At 51.2% G+C, this 22,414-nt stretch overlaps 1 protein-coding gene across 2 annotated transcripts in view; it reads left to right on the top strand.

The window, feature by feature from the left end:
- Positions 1-22,414, top strand: part of SH3RF3 (SH3 domain containing ring finger 3) — a gene marked incomplete at its 5' end in the record, with an annotated part of 355,085 nt that overhangs the window by 196,308 nt on the left and 136,363 nt on the right. For both annotated transcript variants that reach the window (XM_080813191.1, XM_080813190.1), the window contains one exon: positions 11,698-11,973. In XM_080813191.1, coding sequence (XP_080669317.1) covers positions 11,698-11,973 — 276 coding nt within the window. The remainder of the gene's footprint in view (positions 1-11,697; positions 11,974-22,414) is intronic.

Here is a 22,414-nt window from a genome sequence, read left to right as displayed (position 1 = left end):
TCAATGGGACAGCTTTTTGTCTTATAACTGACTAATGCAGGGTCACGATCAAGTTTATTTTGCTAAGGTCTTTGTTTTTACAGAATGCACCTGTCTCTGTGTTGTGCGTTGTGGACGTCTGTGGCTCACAGGTGATGTACTGTGTTCTGACGGTATTATCATTGGGAAGAACCGTGGTACTCACCAGGTTCTGGGCACCTGTACGAGTCACTGACAGATTTTACCTCACTTATGTTCGCAGGCTCCCTGGGAGAGAAGTACTTTTTTTTTTTTTTAAAGATTTTATTTAATTTGACAGACAGAGATCACAGGTAGGCAGAGACGCAGGCAGAGAGAGAGGAAGGGAAGCAGGCTCGTTGCTGAGCAGAAAGCCCGATGTGGGACTCGATCCCAGGACCCTGGGATCATGACCTGAGCTGAAGGCAGAGGCTTTAACCCACTGAGCCACCCAGGCGCCCCAGAGAAGTACTTTTTGATGCCCCCTTTGCAGATGAGAACACTGAGGCCCTGGGCATCCAACATGCGGTGAAGTCAAGCTCTCAGACACACTGCCGCGCAACTACCCCCACCCCTCAAGGGTCCAGGATTCTAATCCGGGCCTCTTCTCTTTGTTCTTAAAGAAAGCTGGATTCCTAGGGAAACTTACGTTTTTGCACGGATATTTACAATTTCGATTCTTCTTTTTCCCTTGCCCTCTTGTATTACTTTTTCTTTTTTGAGGTGGAGGGTAGCATTAAAACAATAAAATATTGGAAAAAATATTTAAAGGTCATTTGCTGGTTAGTTTCAGTTGCAGTTGGGTCTGGAAGGAACCATCTGCCCCTATTTTCCTTTTTGAAAAACAACAGATGTTGGAGGATGGGAAGCCTTTGCTTTCCTTCCTGACCTCCTGACCTTCTGAGGTGTTTGGAGATCCTGGTATTACAGTGTGAGGCCTTTTTGACCCCATAAAGGAGACTGGTGAGCATGCTTCCCTTAGGAACCTTGGTTATGATGTTAGACATAGGACTGGCCCGGACACCCCTGGATTCAGGCCCCAAGAGGGCCTGTGATGGAGAGGCTGGGGTTGCAGGCAGTGAGCCCTTCCCCCGGGAGGGATCACAGGAGGAGTAAGCTGCCGGACAGATGCCGGTTAAATGCAAACAGAGATCTGGACCCTTCCCGGCCCAATGGATAACCAGTTCACACCTTGTCTTTTCCTTCCGTGTTTCCTTCCAGGTAATCATCAGAGCCCCCACCCCCCAAGGGCTCTTCTCCCACTTTGGGAGTGTGAGGAGGCGGGCTGGGGTTACAAGCTGGAAGCTGGTCCCCTCTTACGAGCCCCGTGACCCTGAGAAACTTCCTTGCCTTTCTTAATTTTCCTCAATTATAAAATGGCGATAGTAATTCCCACTTTACAAGGTTCCTATGAGCAGTAATCAAGTTGTCTGGAGGGTCTGGCATGAAGTAGCTGCTAAATAAATGGTCATGTTATTTTTAGAAGGCGATGGAAGTGATGGGTTGGTGCTCAGGCTTGGAAGTCCGACCACCTGGATTCCAACCCCTGCTGTTTCCTGCCACATCCGGGAACTTGGGCGAGTTCCTGAACTTCATCGTGCCTGTTTCCAACTGTAGAGTGTCCGTGACCTAAGACCAACCCACAGGGTGGCTGTGAGAAGTACAGGGGTCACACAGGGTGAGGGCAGGAAGCAGCACATGGCACAGTCCAAGAGCTGAGGGGAAAGTGGCCAGTGCTAGAGATGAAGGTGCGGCCGGAAGTCCGGACGAAGAGCATCCGTTCAGAAGCAAGGTGGGAAGCACTCCTGGGACCTGAAGCAGTACCCAGAGACCCGGGAGACGGGGAGGAGAGGACATCACACCTGAGGACAACACTCTAGACCTTTGCTGACCTTTCTTGCACCTGGCGCCTGTTGGAGCCCATGTGTGCAGGTGCTGGGGGGCGGGGGCGTTGTGCTCGCCTCCTCCGTCTGATGTTGCTTCCAGGCTACACTTAGGGGTCATTACTGATGCCTTCTCTAGCACCGGCATGCAGGGTCCTGGAACATTTGTTTGCCTCAGCAAACAGTCTACAGTGATCATTTTTATAGCACCTTCTTCATTAAGAGACAGCTCGTTACGTGCCATCAATTTTACTCTTTTGACATTACTAGAAAATTTGGAAGGACAGACTTGATTATCTCCCGCGTATGGGAAAACGGAGGCCCTGTGTGTGGAGGTGATTTATCAAAAGGCACACGGCAAGGCCACCACTGCTCCAGGGCCGGCTCCAGTCCCCCGACTGCTGCTTTGACAGTGGAAGTGGCAGTGCTGTTCTCAAAGGTGGCACACTCCACCTACACCGAGGGGCCCGGCAGCCACCCCCCTGCCCCTAAGCCAGGAACGAGTGGGAACTGTGCAAGCCTCTGACCTTGGGCCATTGCTGGCTCTGACGTTCCATTCCAGGAGTCAGCAGACTTTTTTCAGTGAAGGGCCAGATAGCAAATGCTTTTGGTTTTGTGGCCCATCTGGACTGTTGCAAGTCCTCCGCTTGGCTGTCATAAATGGGTGGGCGTGGCTGCGTCCCCATAAAGCTTGATTTACAGAGACAGCAGGCAGGATGGATTTGGCCCCCAGGCCATGGTTTGCCAGCTCCTGATCTAGGCTAATATTTGATGTTCATCTTCTCTTTCTCCTCTCTGACTTCAGAACAGTAGACCTGTGTATGTGGTGGGCAGGTTATGTTTGAGGAACAGTTTGAGTGTGTGTATGCGTGGACGTGCTTGTGTGTATGCATGTGTGCTAGTCAAACATGCCTCTTGCTGCACAGGTATGAACTAGGTGTTTTGTCTCTGAACAATACTTACTGGTGCCCTAGTTACATGACTGCCAAACCTAGGGTTAAAACTTTTCCAGGCAGTTCTAATGATCTCATGTTTTCATAATTGTCAGAATAGAATTACTTTTGATTTTATGAGCCAGACCTCATAGGGCATCCTTCACACTTTGGGTAGGTCATGCAATGAACCACAAAGGGGCCTTCACAGCTCCCAGAGTGGCAGGATCTCCAGAGCACAGTGAGGTCGCAGAGGCAGATGGCGAGGGGAGAGCCTGGCTCACAGGCAGCAGGGATGGAGAGTGGGTAGGGGAGGAGGTTCCCCGAGAGCTGGATGGTGTCGGACAGGACACAGGTATGCGTGTGTACAACAGGGTGTCTCGCAGGGGTTGAGAACCTCGTTCTGTTACCCTTTGAACCTTGGTAAGTTCTTGAGTGGAAATGTTATGAAAATGAAGGAGAGCAGACTGGCACTGCGGCTTTGGCGGTAGGGGAGTGGGGCACCCACTCTCCCCGTGAGTGTCATGCTGGGTGTTGGGCTGGAGTGATTTGGAAACCAAGGGGGTGTGGAAAAGCCCGGCCCCTACCACATGGGGCCTCACTCTGCAGTTCAGCTGGCCACCGGCCTTCGGCATAGTCAGATTACACCTCTTCCAGCCAAGAGAGAGGACAGGCTATTGTCTCTGTTCAGGGGGACTCTGGGCATATCTGTCTTGATTTTGGGGAAGGGAGGCCACACCCCTTTATTGGTGGTCAGCCCCCTTGGCAGCCCCTGGGAGTCTTCTTGTGTGGCTGTGTGCTCTGCCTGCTGGCACACACAGCCCTGGTCAAGGGCACTTACAGAATTCTGGTCAGGGGTCTCAGTCTTCAGCTCCCTTTGCTTTCCCTTTCATAGAACTTTCTGGTTTTCATTCTTGACCTTTGCTGTCGAACTGCTCCCTTCCCTGCTCAGAAGGAAAGTGAATAGTCAGGCCAGGGCCCCGTGTGGTGTCTGCTCAGTCACTGTGTGTCCAAGGCCCTTTGAGGGGCACAGTCAGGAGGGCTGAAGCACATGGTAGTGTAATGCTCCCTTGCTCCTGCCGTGGCCTACAGATAATCTGCAGCTGGACAACACAAGCATTTCAGAGAAGCTTCTCCCAGGGCATCTTTGTCTTTGTAAACCAGAAATAGAGAGATTGCTGGTGAAACAGAACTTGGTGAAGCCATTTTTTGACCAGAATGGAACCATTGTAGTGTTGCCGTGGAAACTTTAAAACCAGAGAGTTTGATGGAGCTGGTGCCCAGAAAGGCACTTGTGTTCAGTGAGAAGCTGCTTTGGAGTTGAAGACTGCACAGGTCTCCGAGGGAGGAAGGGCACATACAAGCACACATGCTCTTCTCCCCCAGCCTGCACTGAGGGGGGACAAGAAGCTGGCACCCCATGAGTCAGTCCAGCTGGCCTCAGCCATGGTCTTGTGCTGGGGTCAGCCGCGGTCTTGTGTTGAGGTCAGCAGAGGCCCACTTTGTTTTGGTGACTGTGAGGGTCCCCTTTATTCTTCTTCATGTGGATAGTAAAAATTGAGCTCCTGGCCCCAGTGGGAATGAGCCCGCATGTTCCCTGAGGACAAGGAGGAGGATGCTAGAGATCTGATTGTCACACGTGAGGGCTCTCTATCGCATGGGAGCAAACTGACTGTCTGCGACCCTCATCTGTGTGAATGCTGAACCAAGGCCAGGCCTACGAGCATGTCCGTGTGTGTGAGCACATGTATGTGCACGTGTACTTTCTCCAGAATTCTTATCACTCTCAATATTTCCATTAATGTTGGCTCTAAAGCTCCCCAAATAGGGGGAAAAAAAAAACACCCTCCTAACTGAGTAGGTCCTTGTTAGGAGCCACTTTTTCTGAGACTCAGCTTCCAGAAGACCTTAATTTTGGATCCCACCTTCTCTCTGCCGGACTTTGTTGGATCCTGGTGTCTCTCCTCTTTCCAGGGTCACATAGGCAAGTGGCTTAGAAAGTGGCTTCACAGCCTCGGAAGGGTGACTGGAGTGTTTTAAAGCATAAACTCTTTGAAGAGGAGTGTGTTGCTTCGAAAAAGTTTTATTTCTGATGCCATGATGATTTTATTACAGAGTTGTATCAGCTAATTTGAGAGGAGGTTCAAAGAGCCACATTCCTTCCGTGGCATAAGCGTGGTATTGCTTATATAGAACATTCATCTGGAGAACCCAAGGGGCTTCACACCTTCTACATACAAATGACTCCATCCAGCCCAAAGTCACCAGATGTCTCTAAGGCAGAACAAGGGTTTCCTTAAATCTCACTTCTCCTAACAGCTCAGACTGAAAAGTTAAGCCCTCCCACCTTCCAGCAAATTACCACTAACATCAGCAAATTGCCTGCCAAAGTGCATAGAACAGCAGGCAAACTTGAGAAGATGGCCTTTGACGAGATCCGGGAAGAGCAAAGGAAAAAGGAAGAAAAAAGAAAAATGTACAATTTCTTATTAATCCTCACAGATCTTGCTGAAACACAAAACTTGTGCTCAATGCAAGGTGGCTAATGGCCACTCTTGGTGTAGATGGCTTACGCCTGCATCACAGGGTACCGGCTTAGTGTTGTCCTCACCCCACAGGTGTTGGGGGCCAAATGTGCATTTCTCTTTTGTTGCCCTGGTTGGTGACCCTCTGAATAGAGGGAGGTGTCTTACTCCCCGTAGCCTACTGCAGGGTCTGGCACATCATGCTGTTCTGTAAATTCTTGGAAGCACATGTATGCAAATACCGGAAAGAAAATAAAATCCTCAGAACAGAGGAGTGAACGGAACAAAAATCCAGCACCTGATGGGAAGCTTTTAATGAGAAAAATGGAAGAAGGCGCTTGAGGAGCTGTTGAACTAAAACCTGGGAATGTCCTGGTTGATGTGTGATGTAGTGACATCTCTATCACAGATGTGACATGTAAACTAGAGGGAGGGGACGTTCTGTTTCACTGCTTCATTTAGCGCATGACATCGTGGCTTTTCAAGCAATTCTAAACCTGAGAGGGTTCACACTCACAGGACCGTCCTAGCAGGGAATACATGGATGGTAACCTCCACAGTGGTGTGGGGGTCAGTGCTTTGCCTTGAAAACCACTTACGGGCTGGGGAGATGGTAAGTCCTACCACAGAGCCTCTGACCTACTCAGGACACAGGCCGCACTCTGGTGAGAACATCCCCAAGTATGGCGGCTGGAGTAAGGTGAAGTGTCTTTTCTCCACGTCACAGTCCTGGGATCTGTTCTACATGGTCAGTCAAGGAGCAGGATCCTCCTCCTGCCTTTGCTCAGAGGGGGGTCTTGGAGTGGCAGGAGCTGGCTCACTTCCCCCCGACCCCCGCCATTCAGGCCGTGGGAGGGAGAATCAGGAATTAGGATCTCCTTACCAATGTCATTATAAATCGGGGTCCAGAATTGCACGAGCTGCTGTTATGTGCACTAGATGATTAGAGTTATGACACATGGCCACGGCAACCTGCAAGCAAGGCTGGTAAAGAAAGTATTTAGCTGGGCGACCTTGACCCCCATTTGAAACCTGGAATATTCTCACTGGCAAGAAGCAAGAGCAAGTGGGTATCAGGGGACTGTTAGCTGTCTCTGCCGCCTTCATAGGCCCTGGAGGCTTGGCATGTTTGTGGTTAGGCCGTCTCCCTTCCACAGCCTGCTCACCATCCCTGGAACGTGCCAGGGTGTGTTTATTCTGTGACCATCAGCTCTGCCATGTCTGTGGGAGGCAGACCCACGTGTGTCCAACTCTGTGCGTTTGCTCAGCCTAGTTCCTCAGGTTGTCATGCCCTCCTCCTCAAGTAATCACTGGGATTGTTTCCATTTATCCAGACCCAGCCACTCTTAGCAATAAGCTTTTGGTCTGTGTGGACCCTGAACCTCACATCCTGGAAAAAAACAATGTGCAGGGGAAGCTCTTAGCCCAGGTGCAGTCCTGGAGGGTTGGTTTGACTGGTCCCTATGTTCATTCATTCAAGAGACATCGTGAGCATGGATCTATGTCAGGCCAGGTGTCAGGGATGCAACACTGAACAAAAAGTAGGCATGTTATCTGTCCTCATGGAGCTGATGGACCAGGGGGCCCTCCATTGGGAACATGCAGTTAGAAGCTATGCCACTCTAAAGTATTGCCTGGGAAGCTCTGAGTAACGGAGACAGGTTGAGTCCTTAGAACCTAAAACATGGGCTAGTTCTTTGTCCACAATGTTCACCTGAGCTTGCTGGGGAATCTGAAGGAGTGAGACCTGGCCTTGCCCCCGCCACCCTCCCCCACATGCCCCACTCCCAGGGAAGCCCCAGTGACTTAGAGCCTGTCAGCGGCATGGTGTAATGGAGGCACATTTGTCAAAGCCCGCTGCCGCGGTGATCTCCATAAAATATGGAGATGCTGCTGTTGTGCGTGCGTGAGCACCCATGTCTCCACGGGGTAGGGCATTAAGCCCACAGCAAGATTTGTGTGCTACATCTGAGTAATGAGCCATGAAATTGACATTATAAGTTTTAATTATTATTAATGCCTTGCAGGGGTGGCTGGTGTAAATTATCCTGTAGGCATCCCAGATGTATTTCCCTTTTCCTTTTATTTCTTTTCCTTAATGTCTTGAGCCCATAGAATGGCGGCTCAGTGGCTGTGTTTGGATAGGATTCCTCTAGAGAGGAGCACACGTGGTTGAGGGGTTCTACGGAGCAGTCTGTGGGCCGAGAGGTAATGGCAGCATGGAAACCCGGTCAGTTTCTGGGGGCTGGGAGGGTCAGGCCCTGTCATGGACTAATTAGTTAATCTTACAAAGGGCTTTGAAGATGACAGGTGCCTTAGAGGTCTGAGAGCCCCCATTTCAGAGCATTTCCTACCAGCGAGAACCAGGTTCTGGCAGCTCTACCCCATCACCCCACTCCTCCCACCCCCAATAAGCCACCTCTTGGCATTGTCCCTGCCTTTCATTATTGCCTTCAGAGCTATGTTCTGCCTCTCAGTTTTGCTCCTTCAGGTGCTGATCTTGGCAGTCTGGGGCGGGAATGCTCAGGTGGGCTGGGCTCCCTCCCTCTCCCCCTTCCCTTCTCCATGGCTCTCTCTCTCCACTTGCCCTGTCCTTGCCCACCCACAGGCACAGACCAGAGGATGGCTGCCTCGCCAGACCGTGGCTGGGCCGGCAAGGCTGTGCTGTGTGCTCTGAGCCCAGTGATCTGACCTCAGAGCCACAGGATGGTTGGCCCCGGCCAGGCCACCGTGTTTGCAGGGCGCTCCTGCCTGGCTTCTGCTGCAGCTGCTCTTTTGCTCCTCCATGTGCAGTGGGATCGGCATCACCCTTGTCCTGGATCTCTGTGAGGCATGCTGCTTGACAAGGGGTGTCATGTCCAATCTGTCATTTGTGACTTTGCCTACCTCCAGCCCCACCCAGGCTCTGTCTCAGGAGTAAACTGAGCCCAGCTGAATGAACAAACATGCCCAGGACAGCTACCATGTTCCAGACAGTCCTGTCCCAGGGCTTGGGTTGAGAGGTGCTAGTGTGGTAGGGGTGTGATGGGGTACAGGCTCTCAGAACTTGGAGAACACAGCCTGCTGCTGCTGGGTTTGGGAGGAAGTAAGAGGGGCCAAGGTAGTAAGCAAGCCCCAGGGGTTCCAGAAGCACGTGCTCTCTGTGAACAAGGTGCTGCCCCCGTGGCTGGCACGGGCGGTGGGGAAGAGCGTTGGGAGCGGGGGCTGGAAGCTGGGCTGAGACCATGTGAGGGCATCCTGATCCCCAGGGGTAGTCGGTAGCCATGGAAAGCTCCGGAGCCCCAGGGGGTAGGTCGGCTCTGTGTTGGGGCATCCAGCCTCACAGTGGGCTGACGGGGCCTGAGGGCTCACTGGTGGAAGTTTGCAGCCGTGTAGGAGGGAGAGAGGAAGGGCCTGGCCATGGGGGGTTGGAGCAGGCCTAGTATTTCTCTGAGCGCCTGCTGACCCATGGGGGCAGGAGGACTTGAGGGCGAGTGCTAAGGTGGAGGGAGAGAGTGGGCACACGGGTCACCATGGGCTCATGCTTGGTGGTGGGCAGGTGTTCCCTGGCCTGGGTGAGGAATGCAGGGGTTGGAGGCTGTCAGGACAGTCGTGAGACATCCAGATCAAGAAGTTGAACAAGCGATCAGATCGAAACCAAGTCTACTGCTTGGAAGGGAAATTGGAAGCACAGATAGAGACAGATAGAGTTGGGGCCATGGAAGGAGTTGGGCTGACCAGGCCAGGGGCCATGGTGCCCACATGGGTGGGGCCAGGCCCATTCTGGAGAGCCCTGGAAAGGCCAGGTCCCCTAAACATCAGCAGTACATGCCTCGAAGAGCACCAACCCCGGAGCTGGTCTCCTGCTGGGAACGGCCTCAGTTCCTTGTCACTACACCCAGGCCCTTTGCTGCATCCCGGGCAGGTGGGGGCCAGGATTGCACAAGGTGCCCAGGAGGGGTGCTGGTGAGTGGCATCTGTGTCAGCTGAGCTGGGAGAGCTGGGAGCAGGCGGGCCAGAGCGGGAATGCCTGTGACCCTGCTACTGGCTCCTTAGGGAGAAGGGGGAGGTGTGAATGTGCAAATTGCGTGCAAGGGTGCACAGAGCGTAAGTGCCAATCCGGCCTTTCCCTCTCTCCTTTGTTATGAAGAGCAGCAAATCTACCAGCAACCTCAAGTGTCTGTGGGTCTCCAAACATTGCTTTTGAGGGCTGCCCGCTTGGTCTGCGGTGAAAGGAAACGGGACCTTCTGCACACGGAGCTGAAGCCCATTTTTGAGTTGGACAACGAGTTCTCGCCTTACTGTCCCTCTAACGCCTATTATCTTGATGGGTGTCTCAGCTTCTCCATGTGCTCAGTAGTGAAAAAACTTCCATCATGGAAGTCAGTGTTACATTTAACTTCTAAAGTTGTGATAGACTAAGTTCAAATAGAACAAGAAAGCTACGCCGTCTTTTTGTAAATTTAACCTCACAAGGCTGGGGCAGAGTTTCTCAGCCTCGGCCCTATTAATGTTCTGGGTGGGGCCGTCCTTTGCTGTGGGGGCTGCCCCATGTGTTGCGGGACGATTAGCAGCACCCCTGGCTTCTATCCTTTAGATGCCAGTGGCATCCCACCTCCCAGCTGTGACAAGCAAAAATGTCCCTGGGGGACACAACGGTCCCTGCCTGAGAACCCCTGAGCCAGGGGCTGGCTGGCCTTTGTGTGTCCTTCTTCAGGTGATTCACAGCCGACAACCCCTTCCATTCTTTTCTGATCACAGTCCTTGTGCTGCAAATCAGCCCTCTGAAATCAGGGCCTGTTATAGGCTATTGTGCTCATGGTACAAAGCTAGCTAGGATGAGTATTATGGGAAGCAAACTGATTTTTTTTCTTCCTCATTGAGTTCTGCTACGAAAACTCCTCTGGTGTTACTACTTAATTGGTTAGTGGTAGCTGTTTGTCAATTTGCCAGCAGGTTCTCTCTTAACTGCTGTCATTTGACATTGCTGAAACAGAAATGCAGAGTGATTGAGTTGCCAACATGCTATTAAGTCCCCTACAAAGAGCTTTTCGATGTACTACTGCTGCAGGCTTCTGTGGTTCTATTGATTGATTCAAATACTAAAGAAAGCCTTGGCATAGACAGCCCTGGTAAGAAAATGCAGCTTCTGTCAAGGAAATTGTTGGGTATTGCCGCAGGGGCAGTGGTGGGTTTTCCTCTGGCAGAGACTTGGCCTCTGGCAGAGCTTCCTTGGATATCGACCACCCATATGGAAGAGGAATAGAAACCCAGGCGGCCACTGGTCTTTATGAGACAGGTCCAGTTAAGTTGAGGAGCTGGGAAGGGATGGTGATGCCAAGTCTCAGGGTGGTTCAACAGACTCCTTATTGCAGAAGAGCAGAAGATTGCCACGAACTCTGTGTTGGTTTCAGAACTAGTTGCTCACCATTTGAGACCCAAGATGGCAGATCACTTTCAGAAAGTTTGGCCAATCTTTGACAGGATGGCAAGGATGTCCCATGACATTGAGAGGATGCTATTTTATCGTCTTGAAATTTTACTTCCGGACTAAACTGCCATGTGCATCAAAAAGCCATTTGTCATTGGTGTGTGTATGGGGGGGTTGTGATATGATAGCCAGGGACCACCTGTTAGAACTCCTAGTGCATTGGGGACCCATGTCCTGGGGGTGGCCTCCACCTTCCATGGCCAGACTGTCCCTCTGGGCTGGACATCACCAGTATATGCCCTTGGTTTTGAGGCTGTGAGTGGGAAGGTCCCCTGGTACATGTGGGTCTGTCCCTTTGACCTGAGAACCCCCTTGACATGTGTTTTGAGTTGCTGTGAAGTTTAGGAGATGAAGTCAGGAAAATGTTCTTGGACAATAATTGTTGGAAGTTTGGCAGCTAGAAATAGCACAGAATGGAGGACAATTTAACACAGAGTAGTGGATGAAAATATCAGAGCCAATCTACCTGGGTAGGGATTCTGCTATCCCTACCCAGGGTAGGGTGGGGGGGTAGGCCTTGGGCCAGTTACCTTCTCTTTTTCTATGCCTTAGTTCTCTCATCTATAAAGGGCAGTAATTTAGCTTCTATTCCAGAGTCCTTTTCAGCAGAGTGAGTTGGTTCCTGTGGACAGTCCAGGACCAAACTTGGCCCCACTCTCACATGCTCTTTTGTGGGGGATGGGGGGGTCTGCCATTATGGGGATGGGTTTGTCTCCGTAGGGCCATGGGCTTGAGTATCCCCATATAGGGTGTCTGTTCTTTTGAAGTACTTACTACTCTGGAACATTCTGCACATGCCCTCATGGCACAGGAGCCCCCCATCCCAGACCAATCTATTGGGGCAGGAGGAAGGCCATGTTGAGTAACGTGATGCTATGTTTTGCTTTCAGACTCTCTCCCAGCTTCCCTATGGGAAGGCACTCTACAGTTACGAGGGGAAAGAACCTGGTGACCTCAAGTTCAGCAAGGGCGACATCATCATCCTGCGGCGCAGGGTGGATGAGCACTGGTACCACGGGGAGCTGCATGGGGCTCACGGCTTCCTGCCCGCCAGCTACATCCAGTGCGTCCGGCCCTTGCCGCAGACCCCGCCCCAGGGCAAAGCACTTTATGATTTCGAGATGAAGGACAGAGACCAGGACAAGGACTGTCTGACCTTTACCAAGGTAAGGGGGGCCCCTGTGAACATTGCCACCCACACCCCGTGATTCCCACTTACCTGCCCGTTGGAATCCTGGCTCCTTCCAGAGTGCCCAAGCTCCTCCCTATTGGGCCTCAGTAAGTAGGGAGAGCCGTTTGCTACTTGCTGAGTTTTTGTTGAATGGAAGGAGATGGCACACAGCCTGACACACAGTTCTCCCGAGAGCTGTCAGGACATTCACTGGGTGACAGGTGCAAGACCCTCCATCACCTGAGTCACGGTGTCTCTGTGGCGACTCGGGTCCAGAGGAGTGAAGTCTCTCCAGGACTGGCAGACCCTGGGAGAGGGGGCCCATCAGGGGAGGCTGCTGCAGGGACCCCTTCAGCTCACAGGGAAGTGGCGGTAGGGCCCAGAAGCCAGCATGCCTCAGCCCTGTGCTCTGCAACAACACCAGAGGGCACAGACACGTGTGCATAGGGACAGGTCAGTCTCGCAGAGAGGGACCCAGGGGCTAACAGACTGAATAGTGTTTGGCTGCAGAACTGTCCCAGCAGAGCCCAGTGAGATGCCGAGGGGCCTGGTTTCTGGCCATTCCAGGCCTCTGTGACTGTAAAGTGCGGAGAGAGCAGAGAGGATGGCCCTGTAAGCCTTGATGGCTTACCATCAAGGTTGTTGCCACCTACAACTGACAGGCTCCACACTTGTCTATGGGTGTCCCCCTTCCTTATTTCCACTCACACACCCTCCTCCCCGTGCTGGGCAAGGTCGGGCCTCTGGAGCCCCTACCCAGTAGTAGTAACCGCAGTTGCCCTTGATAGCTTTACCGATGTGGGCAAGCTTGATCTTGACTGTCTTCCTCACGTTGTAGCCTGAGCTCCAAGAGGCTTACCAGCAGCTGGTGGCTCGGGCCTCTCCTTCCACCTTCCATCTTCTGTTTCCTATCTGTCCTGGTCCACCCTCCCCCCTGCCTCACGTGTGCATGTGTGGTTGTAAATAACAGAGCTAGAAGTCTAAATCTCCAGCTTAGAGCCCACGTCCTTCCTACTCCAGAGAGGCCATTGTTACTCTCCCTCTTCCCACATCTGCTCAGTGCCGAACTTGGCCATGATACTGAGCTCTCTGGAGGGCCGCTGGAGTACGACGCACACCATTTCTGAGCAAAATTGGCATGTCCTGCACATGGCTGCTATTTGTGTCTTGTTCCATTGTTCAGACTGACAGTGAATAATCTATTTTTCATTCACGATTCAACTCTTTTCTACCTTCCTTTCATCAAGGTGTTCTGATGCTAATTCCAATTGTCATCTGGCTGGTGCGGCTCCCCAGGCAGCTGTAGCTAGACCTGCCCCCCTTTCCTCTCTCCCCTCTTCCTCCTCCTCTTCTCTGTCTCTCCTTCAGTCTGCAGCCTAGAGTGACAGGCTGCCTGGAGTGCAATGTCAGAGCCCCCACTTTGCTCACTTCTCTGCCCAGTGGACTCCGGAGAACCTCCCCTGAGAGAAGAACATGCTGGGGGCCTGTGACGCTCTGTGCTGTCACTTGTGACCAAGAGCAGAGACCCCTCTCAACCTCTCGAGTTCTGGTTGGGCTTTTGCTAAGGAGGCAGACTCTGTGATGGCTTCAGGCTTCTCTGAGCTCAGCCAGCTCCAGGAACAGACAGAATCATCCTCAAAGAATTTTGTCAGAGGAGCCTCTTTGAGCTGGGAGAGCTTACTTTGCACTGACCACTGCAGAGCTGTGGAGCACACGGCTTCAGCTGGCATGAGCAGAGGCCTGCCTTCCCCACCAACGTCATAACCTGCTGTGTTCTACAGGCCTCTGCCTGGGACACTCAGCTCCAGGGTAAAGACCAGAGCCCATCAGACAAGAGGATAGAGAGGCATTTGTCCTCTCCCCAACAAGATGTACTAGCCTCCAACTCTGCTGGCCACCGTACCACACCCAGAGGCCACAGACAGACCTGCTGCCCTCTGGACCCTCATGTGTGGTGGGAGAGGCAGGCAGGAGCAAGTCAAGAGAGACGTGTCCCAGAGTCAGCCTCAAAAAACCACCCTGGTCACTGGGCAGCTGGAGCAGGCATTTAGTAAAGGTTCCAAAATGTTCAGTGGTAGCCCTTTGTGTTTGGCATTTTAGAAGAAGCAGTAAGTGGTCCTCATGGGGAAAATTAAAACTCAGGCTTTCTAGGCTCATTCTGTGGTTGGTATCGTTCTTACTTGGAACTGGGTTGGGGGTACAGCAACTGTGCCTAGGGCATGAGTGGGCATTGCTGTTGAGGGATCTGTGGCCATGAGGGCTTCTAGAGAGATGGCATTTGAGTTGCAATTGAGGGGCAAAGGCACCCAGCACATAAGGGTCTGGGGGGTCCCTGGATAGGTAATGTGACTATTCCCATGGGAAACCAGGCAGGAAGTACATTATCTCAGAGTGTTTTCCAAGGACTTTTTTTCTTGAATCCTGTGGGTTAATATGGAGAGTTAAAAACCCCTGCACACGATTCCCACTGAAAATTGTGCTGTGACATCCCTCCCCTGCCCTGTTCACATAACCTTTCTGGGAGCACCCACTTTTGCCTGTCTGCTTGGATTGGGGCAGACGCCCCTACTGAGTCCCTGTTCTATCTACAGCTCTTACCTCTAAACGTCTTCAGACAAAGCCTCTGTAGGACATGGGTGACGAGTCGTGACTCTCCTGCTCTGTTCTTGTTTCCTCTTGCCCACGCCGCTTGCCTGACATTTCCCTTGCATGTGCATTTGACCAGCTCATTTGTTCCCAAGCCCGGGCCGCTGGTTCCATCTGACAACCTCCGTTTATATCACACCTCAAGTGACTCTGGGGTTGGCATCGCTCCTTCAAACCGGCTTGATTTTGGCTGCATGGAATGCTTTGTTGTTTGCCTGCATTCCACTCTGGAGTCAGCAAGGAAAGAGGGGTCTCTAAGATCCATGGATGACTCCCACTTACCTTTCAAAAACCTCATGGTGATGGGATTGATTGGCTTTAAAAAGTCAGGAAGCAGGTGGATCAAAGCAAGATTTTTTACCTTTGGCGTTGGCTTTTGAACAGTCCTGTTAAAATTGCATGAATTAGAGCCATTCTAAAACCATAGTCCTTGCTTCATTTAAGAAGAGAATGAATAACTACCTTTAGTGAAGCAGCTATAAAAAGCATATTTTATAACTTCTTAGTTGTCCCACTCCAAAAAGCAGGGCACGTGCCAATGCAAAGACTAAAGGAAAAAAGCACACGGAACCCCCAAAGCTTGGCCGCTTGCGCTTTCGCCAGCTCTCACGCGGGGCCTTGATGCCTGCCGCCCTCTGCATGCACAGAGAGGAAATGAGTTTGCTGGGGAGGCACCCTTGTGCAGGGACTTTGCAGTTAGGGACCCTACAGCTGACCTCGGGGAAACATTTAACCTTGCCAGGGCACCTAATCTTCAGGGTCAGGACACAGGTCCTACGGGGCGAGGGGGTGCCGGGGTGAAGGGATGAGCTTCAGGCTTGGCAGACGAGCGGGGACTTTGAGTTCCAGTCTTTCTGCGGCAGCTTACTCCATGCTACCTGGTTTTAACCCAACTACAAAATCCAACAAATTCTCCTTGAACCCTGACTGTGTACATTCCAGTTTAACATCCTCATCGCCCTGCGAGGCGGCTGTGCTGGTTGTCAGGGGCCTGGGGCTGCCCTTTAGTGAGTTGACTCTGTAATGCTCAGGAATCCTGAGAGGCCATGAGATTGTCTCAGGCAGCAGCTGGCTGACACCAGAGTCACTTTTGCACCCGGCTCGCAGCAGGAGCCTGAGGCTCATCGTGTCAGACTGAACCCCGTCGTGCTTACCACGTGAGGCTGTGGATCAGTGGCCGTAAGGACAGCTCTCTTCCCCACTTTCACCACACACTGTCCCTTCCCCAGTCTCCCCTTAGGGCCTGAGGGATGCTCTGAGTTGGCAAAGACCCGTATACAACAGAACCACCCTGTCCCGGCCTAGCCCTACTTTACTGCTTTTGGGGTCAGCACAACACCCTTCCATGTGATCTTATTATGCTGCTGAATGTGTAGTCGTTGTCTCCCAAAAGTGTGGGACTTCTCTTCTGTGTGAATTACCCCAGCATTAATCCCAAACTATGTTCTGATCCAGGGGACGGGCTTAGATAAAAATCAAGTATAGACAGTTTGGGCTCTGGAGTCCGTAAACAAGGATACAAATCATGACACTTTTTTCTTAAGTGGTAACTTTGGGACATGTACTTGGTCTTCGAGTCTCTTTTTTTAGCTGTACAATGGAGTTGATAATAGGATTCAGTGAGCAAAGGCATTTAGAGAACCAGGCTCAAAAATAGGCATTCAATAAATATTTGCTTTCTGTCCTCTGCTTTCTTCCTGTTTCAGGAAAAGATGAGGTTCAGTCAGATACTTATCACTTTTTATGTCAGTCCAAAATGCTCACAGGAAAACAAACACCCTTCCTAAGTCACCGACTGCTTGGCAGGCTGAGAATTTGGCTGGTTGGCTAGACCCTTTTTTTTCTGGTGGCTAAATCCCTCAGGGTATTGCCCAGGGTGTGTGAAATCTCAGCACCCATGTCAAGACTGTTGTCCCCATCGCTGGGCACCCAGGCCCACTGTGTCTTCTCTGCCTCTTTCTGACGGGCGTAGGGAATGCTTTCAGGGCTGGAAAGACCCAGGAAGCAAAGTGGGATGAGCCTCACTGCAGTGTTCTACTCAGGAAGCCCCCAGAAGTTACAAGAGAATCTCAGTCACCTTCGTGGCTCCCGGTTCCTGGTTCCCTCCTTCCAGCCACCTCTGAGTCCTGCTCGACCTGGGTCAAGGAGACACCTTTACTAAGGTGACCAGCCCCAAACACGAGCACAGAGGAGGTGACAGGGAGAGCAGTGGCAGCCTGGGGGCTTCTGAGGAATGTCCTTGCCCAACCCCTTGTTTGGATATCAGGTGAGGGTGTGAGAAACTGATAGGAAATCTTTTAGATTTGTTAAAAGATAGGTAGAAAGATATTTTTTATGTCTGAAGCTTTGTCAGGAAATATTCCCCCAGGACTAGCCTCCCACCCGGTGTGCCCCGTCTCCCCGGCTCACCGTGGGCACCCACAGCCTATTGTCCCCTCAGCGGCTAGAGCCTGCTTCACCTGGTTCCAGCCTCCTCAGAGCCAACGTCAGAGTCTGTGCGCCTGAGAGGCCCTGCCTGACCTAGCGCCCACCTCCCTCCTAGGCTCAGTTCCAGGCCTGCTCTTGGCTCACTCCACTCGTGCTGCCTGTTGGCTCCCCTAGGGCCTCTGCGGCTCTCCCCATGGCCTGAGTGCCCTCCCCACCTGTCACATGTCCCTCGGAATGGCCCCTGACCCCTGAGTGATGGAGCCTCCGCACCCAGCACTCTACACTCACATTTTTCCCTCCAGAAAAGGTAATATGTGTAGTTACATGACAGTTGTCTGTCTCATGGCTGGAGTGCAGGCTTCCTGTGTGTGGCCATCCTGCCTTTACCAACTGCCAATCCCCATCTTGGGAAAGTGAAGGGCACACAGGACATTGAATATGTACTTGTCAGTGAGGCTGGGTGTAGGCACTCTGCCTTGGCCTGGACAAGAGGTCAGCTGCGTTGGCTCTGGAGAGTACAAGTGTATTTTTGTCCAGCCTCCTCGTCCATTCATTCATTCATCAGATGTTTATCAGTGCTGGACTGTGTTCCCGGTGGGCCAGTGGGTGGGAAGGGTACCACCTTCAAGGGTTCACGGCCCACAGTGGGCACACCGGGAGCAGGGTCTTCATACCTGAGCCTCCGTCCTACTGGGAAATGTGTGTGCCTATGATGTGTGTGTGACTGTGGTGTGTGGTGTCTGTGGTGTGTATGTGTCTATGGTATGGCAAGTGTGGTACATGTGTACATGTGGTATGTGGTGCGTGTGTGTGCCTGTAGTGTGCCTATGATATGTGTGAGTGTAGTGTGTATGTGTGCCTGTAGTGTGTGTGAGTGTGGTATGTGGTGTGTGTGTGTCTATAGTGTGTGTGCCTCTGATGTGTGTGGTTGTGTGTATGTGATGTATGTGTGCGTGCTTGTGGTGTAGGTGCCTGTGGTGTGTGTGCATGAGTGTGTGGGGGGGTGTGCAGTGGGGAGATCTGCAAGCACTGAGGAGGGTGCGACATCTGACCTTTGGCCTCTCCACTTACATCTGGACCCACCGTGAGGCTGCAGGCGAGACCCCCCCAAGGTCTGCCTCTCTCTCCTAGAGTGTTGCCTTTCTATGAGTGGTTCCAAGCCTCTGACAGCCTCTGGAATTGAGATGGGATGTGCGAGACAGGACATTCTGGGGTTCTGGAATGTCATGGCTCCCAGAGTCCTCAGCAGGACAGCAGAGGGTTAATGGCAGCGATGATTACATTAAGAGCCTCACCTAGAACTGCCCAGAGGAACAATTTGTGTTACTTCTGCAACAAAAGACTGAGGGAGTTTTTCAACTTTTCCTTTTTTAATTTCCCTTCTTTCTGAGGAGTGGTGATTTGGGCACCGTGTGACTGGCTTGCGTTCTGACAGGGAAGGGCTCGGTGACAGGAGTGGGTCCCCAGTCACGCTGCACTGTGAGGTGGCTATGGCTGTGGCCCACCGAGCAGGCAGCCCGCCCTGAAGGGATGAAAGGAAGGGCTCCCTCTGGTCTGGTTCCCGCTGCTTCTCAGAAACCACTTGAGTGCGGGTGAAGGGGGAGTGAAGGCTTTCAAGTGGCTCTCCAGGAGGATCTGCTTGCTCTTCGTGGCCCTTCAAGGATGTTTGTAGCTGCTTGATGTGTGTTATTGCTACACCACTCAGTTAGGAGAGTAAAACCGTCGGCCCTCGGAGTTGGTTTATCCAGACGTGCTGAAGGAACTCTGCTAGATTTTCAGGCTGAGCCCCAGATGTGTGAGCAGTGACCTTTACTGAACTGCATTTCTGAAATGGTATTAGGGCTGGGTCCTGGGTGAGTCACCTTCAGTGGCATCCAGAGGGCCTCTGGGCGGACACAGAGGCACCGCCCTCCCTGTGGGTCCGGAAGGTGGACCGTCAGTGCTCTGCTCCCCTGCTTCTTTACAGAGCCCATCTGCTTGCAGATCCACTTTTCCCCGGGTAGGAACAAGCACACAGATTTGGCCAGGTTAGTTAAATGAAATAGAATTGCAGCTTGAGGGGTGCCCAGGTGGCTCAGTGAGTTAAGCATCTGACTCTTGGTTTCGGCTCAGGTCGCGATCTCAGGATCGAAGCCCCTCGGGCTCCATGTGCTCAGTGGGAGTCTGCTTGAGATTCTCTCTCTTCCTCTCCCTCTGCCCCTCCCGCTCTGGTCTCTCTCTCAAATAAATAAATCTTTAAAAAAGAAAGAAAGAAAGAAATGCAGGTTGAAGGCCCCTTTTAGACGGCAGGCCTACCACAATACCTAAATCCTTTTCAAATGTATTACCCACTGAGCCTTGGGAGGAAAAGCAATATACTTTTTAATAACCATGCTCTGTTCATAGCCCAAACTTACCATCACTTAGGACCACCCTGAGACTGGCTGGATGCAAAGGAGAGCCACTGCTGTACGACAATGGCACTTGGTATATTTCCAAAGTGTGGAAACTTGAGGGAAGAGGGGAAACAGCACATCGAATTACACTGCCCCACAGTGAGCAATGAGCACCTTACTTGAGACTTATGAATGAAATTGAGCCATGCATCTGAAAGTGAAACGAGGTGGTGGGAACAGGTTCCCTCCATAAAATCCTCGAATGCTGCTGTATTGGCCCAAAGCTTGTGTGGCCCTCCTGCCTATCAGTGGTGTCTAGTTAGATTTCATTTACTCAGGTACATCAAGCAAGGGTTGGTAAACTAGTGATTGCAGGTCAGATTCTACCCACTCGCTGTCCTTTGTGTAAATAAAGTTTTATTGGCACGTAGCAAGACTCCTTCCTTTACATGTTATCTCTGGATGCTTTCATACTCAAACAGAATATGTGACAGAGACAGGATTGCCTCAAAATCCTGAAATATTGGCTGTCTGGCACTTTCTAGAAAGGCTTGCCGACCTGTTACATAGGGCACAGCACAATGGGGGCCAATCCCTCTTGTTCCTTGTGCATTCCACTCAGCATGGCTTTGCTCTCAGGCCACCAGCAGCCCACCATGTCGAGTGTGACCTGCAGGGGACACCATTCTCTACAAAACAGCAACCAAAAACTCAGGTCTGAACCATGCAGCTCAGTCTTGCCACTGCCATATGGAAAGCTCATTTACTATTTGAGGAGGGAGCAATTCTCTGTATTCCAAAGAGGCCCAGAGCAGGGATTTCCCCCTTTTTCTTATCCTTCGGGAAGCACTGGTTCCAGCTTTTTGAAATATTGACAGTGAATCAGACACCCGATGTGATCTAGCCACCAAAAAAGAGTCCTTGTTTCCCCGGTCCTACAGTGGTGACAGGAGAAGTGATCAGTGTTTCCAGAACACACCAGATTTCATGCTGGTAGCTCTGACATGCTAGGGTGAACTTTCTCATTGCCCAGCACTCAAATGTTCCTCCTTGGAGGCTGTCTCCAGTGTGTGAGTTTGGGTTAGAGGCAGAGCTGTAGGAAACCTTTCTTGATGTTCCTAGGCAAATTGACTTATTTGTGTTTACGGAGAGTGACTGGGTTCCTGTATCCACTGTCCTCCCAGCCCAGTCTCCCCAACAAAATTCATGCCAGCTAAATAGGATCATTCTAAATCCTACTGCTACCATGAAACCCCAGCCAGCCACAGGACCAAGAATGGCCCCCATCAGTATTCGGGCCAGATCAGAGACCTCCCACCAGGTCCCACCGAACCACAGTAGGGACTACATTGGTCTTGCATCTGAGAGGCAGGTGGGGATGGCAGTTTCCACCTGCTCCTTTCACTAATTTCACGGTAGCTGACAGGATTGGATTTTGAACGCCACTTACTGCATTGTGCTGGGATTTCACTGTACTTACACTGTATCAGTGGACGTTAGGAACAGACCTCTCCCACCCAGTGTTGAGCTCTTCTTGGGAAGGAATAGTGTTTCTTCCCCATGCGTGGCTCTTAGGGGATGCTTGCATATTGGTGGCCACATAAGGAACAGGTTGGCACTGCTGAACACTTGGAGTGATGACAGAGCCCCTGGCCTAAGAAGGGACACTCGTTGTTGGATAGCTTTCCCTTACATGGGGCTGTGTCTGCTTCTCAGTACTTTGTAGCCCTCGGTGTGTGTCCCGCCCTCCCAGGTGACTCCGAATGAGCCCGGCTCTTCAGTGTGGTAATGATGCCAAGGCTGGAAGACAGTTTCCATGCCTCCCACCCAACTTTCTCATGTCTCGGGCTCAGGCATACCACTTTTTTTCTCTGGTTTTCTGTGACTCGATTTCAGACTGTCCACATAATGGTTGACTTTCTCCATATGTGATGTCTCTTTAGAGAGGTATTGGGATCAAATTCAGTACTCAAGGCATGTTGTGACTTATCTATCCTGGATGGACTATTACCTAAAAACAAACAAATAAACAAACAAAAACCCCTTTAAATCTAAATAAACCATAATATACCATCAAGTCCTCTAATCAAAATTATACAGCTATCCTCATACTCTCTACCCAGTGGGGAGATGGTAAGATACCAGCACCCAGTCCTTCCACCTTTCCATCTTCCTATGTCCCTAACACCACAGATGAGTTGTATCTGTTCTTCAACTTCAAAGGCATGGACCATACATGTATATTTTTGTGTCCAGTTTTGCTCTCTCTCAACATTACATTTGTGAGCCGTGTCTGCATGGTTCTAGCGTGCTCTAGTATGTCCATGGTCATCACTCTATGGTGCTATTACCTTTAAAAAAAATACTTAAATTTGTAGAGTTATTTTTGTTTCACTCCTGAATTGACAGAAGGTACAGAGATTTCCCCATAACCCTAGCCCCACATGTGCACTGCCTCCCCCGCTATCAGCGCCTCTCCCCAGAGATGCACACGCTGTAGCCACCGTTGATGAGCCTACGCTGACCCATCATAATCACCCAAAGTCTGTGGTTTATGTTAGGGTTCCCTCTTGGGGTTGTACATTCTGTGGGTTTGGACAAATTTATAATGACGTGTCTCTCCATCATGGTATCGTACAGAGTGTTTTCACCCTAAAGATCTTCAGTGTTTCACCTGTTCATCCCTTTCCTCCCTACTTCCCAACCCTTGACAACCATTGATCTTCTTACTGTCTCCATAGTTTTTGCCTTTTCCACAGTATCACAGAGTTGGAATAACATAACATGTAACCTTTTCAGATTGGTTTCTTTTTCTTAGTAATATCCATATATCTTTCTTCCATGTCTTTTCATGGCTTGATAGCTCATGTCTTTTTAGCTTTAGATCAGACTCTCTTGTCTTTAATGTACCGGTTTATTTATCCATTCACCTACTAAAGGACATCATTAGACTGTTTCCAAGCTTTAGGATTGTGAGTAAGCAGCTGT

This window comes from Martes martes (genome assembly GCF_963455335.1).
Source record: "Martes martes genome assembly, chromosome: 9".
Taxonomy (NCBI): domain Eukaryota; kingdom Metazoa; phylum Chordata; class Mammalia; order Carnivora; family Mustelidae; genus Martes; species Martes martes.
Note: the sequence above shows the minus strand (reverse complement) of the source record. Positions and strands in the feature narration are given on the sequence as shown.